Source organism: Alosa alosa, chromosome 22 (assembly GCF_017589495.1).
Source record: "Alosa alosa isolate M-15738 ecotype Scorff River chromosome 22, AALO_Geno_1.1, whole genome shotgun sequence".
Lineage (NCBI taxonomy): Eukaryota > Metazoa > Chordata > Actinopteri > Clupeiformes > Clupeidae > Alosa > Alosa alosa.
The window spans coordinates 5,394,621-5,398,107 of NC_063210.1; the positions used below are offsets into that span (position 1 = coordinate 5,394,621).

Genomic DNA, 3,487 nt, shown 5'->3' on the forward strand with positions numbered 1-3,487 from the left:
TTCAGTACAACAGTATTGTTGAGACAAAAATCCAATATAAGGTATCGATATCAACCAGGCAGGGAAGACAGCACATGAACAACATCATAATGAAGATAGATAGACGATGTTATAGATGACATTTTTATACAGAGTGGAAACGCTGAAACGTGTCGGAAATGCATGTTCTGGACCACAGAGGGACAACAGCTCAACATACAGTATATAATAAAATCCAGAGATATAGCCATAGACGTGGATGGAGCTTGTGATCTGGCTTCCAGGAAGTGGCTTGTCACCTTGCTCTGCCTATCCACAACCCTTAGTTAACACATGCATCCATGCATGAGTTGACAAGCTGTAAGGCAAAAGGAAGTGACCTCCTATGGGCAGGAAATGAGGTTGCGGTGCTGCAGTACCTGTGGGGGGATGATGTCGAAGAGGTCCCCAGCGGGCGCATACTCCTGGCCGAACACGTAGCTGTCCTCAGTCTCAAAGAGCACGTCGAGCGTCTGCACAATGAACGGACTGCAGCTGAGTGCCGCGTTCAGGCTGTACTCACGCAGGAAGGAGCGCAGCCGCGTCTTACCCTTATTCACGTACTTCAGGGCCAGCTTGGTGCCTGTGTGCGCACACACACACACACACACACACACACACACACACACAGAGTCAGTGTGTGTATATTTACACAAACATACATATACTATAAGCACATAAAGTCTCGCACACTCACAGACAGACACAAAAACATGTGCTCACTGTCCCTTTTTCTTGCAAACACACACACACACACACACACACACACACACAATCTCTTTTTTCTCTCACACACAGACACACACAAAAAACGAAAACACACCTTGACCCCGGAGCGCCACCAAGTCCACACGGCCGTAGGTGCCCTTGCCCAGTGGTCCAATCAGTTGGTAGCGCTGCTGCAGCTCGGAGGTGGAGATCGGGGTGAGTGACAGCGCCTGCATGTCCTCCAGCAGAGTTCCGCCGCCCAACGCTGCCCCACCCTGCCCTGCCGATGGCGCCACGGGCACACACACCTGGGCGCTGCTGTGGAGGGAAACGGGAACACACACACACACACACACATACCCTTAGATTCAGACTCCCAGTGCTGAAAATGTGTGTGTGTGTGTGTGTGTGTGTGTGTGTGTGTGTGTGTGCACGTGTGTGTTGTTTGTTTGGGTGTGTTTGCATGTGTCTTGTCTGTGTGTCTATGCGTGAGTTTGTGTGTGTGTGTGGTTGTGTTGTGTGTGTGTGTGTATGTACCTGTGTGGTTGTGTTGTGTGTGGGTATGTGCCTGTGTGTGTGTGTGTGTGTGTGTGTGTGTGTGTGTGTGTGTGTGTGTGTGTGTTTTTCCATGCGTGTGCATGCCTGTGTTCTCATCTGTGTGGTAGGGTGCAGCTGCCCTTCACTATTACAGTGTGAGAGTGTGTCCTGAACAACTGCAAATCTGTCTGTGTTAAAGAAAAAGTGAGCTGTATGTTCTATATGGGGATGTTTTCACACATGATTTGTGTAGCTACTTTTTCTCTGTGTGTTGTTTATCTATTGTTGACAGCACATTTCTACCCTGTGTGTGTGTGTCTCTCTCTCTCTTTATGTGTGTGTGTTTGCTCTTGTGTGCTGAAACAGTTGCTGTGACACTGAAGCTGCTGCATGCCCTAAACATAGCCACTCTGCTTGATGCACACAATGGTTACTTTAGTCAAGCGAAATTAATTGTACTACATTTTATACTCAACATCTAAATAAATAAAATTCTGGTGTTGTCCGTGAAGTTTAAGCAGACTTACCCGCTTGCGCCCTGCCTCTCTCCCGCATGTTCCTGCATTCACGCGCTGCGCAGAGATCTCAGTGCCTGAAGCACCTGCTCTCGAGGTCAACTGATGTCGGACGTCCTTAGCTCGCGCCCCCTCTGACGGCTCAAATGTAAACCGCGGGAGCGCGGAACTGCAGGGGCACGAATAATCGTTAATTAGTAATGAAAAACAACAAAGCTTGAATGACTGATAACCAAGTCCCTCACGTGCTCCACTCAACTCCCCTGGCCACTCAGTTCAATCACCGCGTGGCTTTGGGTGCCTGAAGTCCCTCAGCACCTTCTCTAACAGCCGTTGCTTTTTCTTTGTTATTTTCCACCATTCCATCCAAGGGTGCACCTAGTAACCGATCTTACCCATTGAAGGTTAGTCACACTTTGTCCATTAAGATGATTGCTTGAACCTAAAAGCTGCTGTTCCCGTGTTGCTTGAATTTATGTTTTGTTTTAAGTACCGTATACGCTGTGCATCCCATGCGTCCGGGTTCGGTTCAGAAGTGAAGGTGCGTACCTTATCCAACAAGGGGGAAATGCGAAGCAGCGCCTGTCTGGTGTTTATCTTCTACTCTCCTCCGTGTGCGCGCGCGGGTCGGTGTGTGTGTGTGTTTGACCCAGATCGCTCCACTGGTGCATAATGGTTCTCAGTGTGCGCGAGGAAGAATGGCGGCGTGTTTTTTTCCGTTAGACTGGTTCCAGCCCCAGACTCCATTCACAAGCCGTCATTCCGCGTTTCCATCCCTCCGCTTTCAGCTGAACTCCACTGACGGAGCGCTTATTGTTCCCCTAGCGCCGCTGCTGCTCCTTTGGCCAAGACGCGAAAGCTCACGTGAGCTTGGACCGGGTCCTAGTGCCTGCTCTCAGTGGATCAGGTGCGTTTTGGGTGACGTTGGAGCACCAGTCTTATGAAACGTGAGAGTCACTGAATATGTTTGGGAGCAATAACTAGAAGACGCAATAGCCGTGTAACTGGAGTCCGCATGTTTAGTTGCTGATTGAGTAACAATCACACTGCCCACAGGCACTAAAATAGACCAATTAACTCTCCTCTCCACTGTTCTTCCATGGCAGCGCAAGCTAGAGTCTAATCAGGGCGACCTATTTTCTGTTTTCCTTAGAAAAAAACAGTGTCCTCTAAACTTGCTTAGATTTAAAGTGTGCTGGGCCTCTCTCTCGCTCTCTCTCTCACTCTCACTCACTCTCCTCTCTCTCTCTCTATAACCACTGCAAGACTCTGGAACTGGAACTGTTGATAAGTTCGTCCACAGCACTCACGTCACATTATGTCTACAATACAACTGTTTCAATAAGCGACAATGACCAAAACCCATGGCACTGACTTACAAAAGAATTTTGCAGCAACAGTCTAAAAACAATTTGTTGTTTGTTGTTGTTGTTTTTTTTCTTTTAAAAGATTTCCGTCAACATACTGGTTAATCCCCAACTGTAGCCCTGAGCTGCTTGGCCTCCTGTTTTAAACTGTCTGCTCTCTCATTATGATACTCCTTCATGCCAGACCTACCAGCTGTACCAGTCACTGCCCAGTTCTGAAGGAGGAATGAGAGGATTATGTTCTGCTATTATTCCATTGCATTTTAGGCACTGTGCTTGTTTTTCGGTGATGATTGTAGTGCCTTTTGCCATATTCTTATAGCCTGAAGCACATGAATCAGA

At 48.1% G+C, this 3,487-nt stretch overlaps 1 protein-coding gene across 1 annotated transcript in view; it reads right to left on the reverse strand.

Annotated features, from left to right (window-relative positions):
• Positions 1-2,619, reverse strand: part of sbk1 (SH3 domain binding kinase 1) — a 3,979-nt gene extending 1,360 nt beyond the window's left edge. Inside the window, exons 1-3 of the mRNA XM_048232492.1 lie at positions 1,791-2,619; positions 842-1,044; positions 399-601 (exon numbers count right to left, since the gene is read on the reverse strand). Of these exons, the coding sequence (XP_048088449.1) occupies positions 399-601; positions 842-1,044; positions 1,791-1,828 (444 nt within the window). The 5' untranslated portion in view covers positions 1,829-2,619. The remainder of the gene's footprint in view (positions 1-398; positions 602-841; positions 1,045-1,790) is intronic.
• Positions 2,620-3,487: the final 868 nt, after the last annotated feature.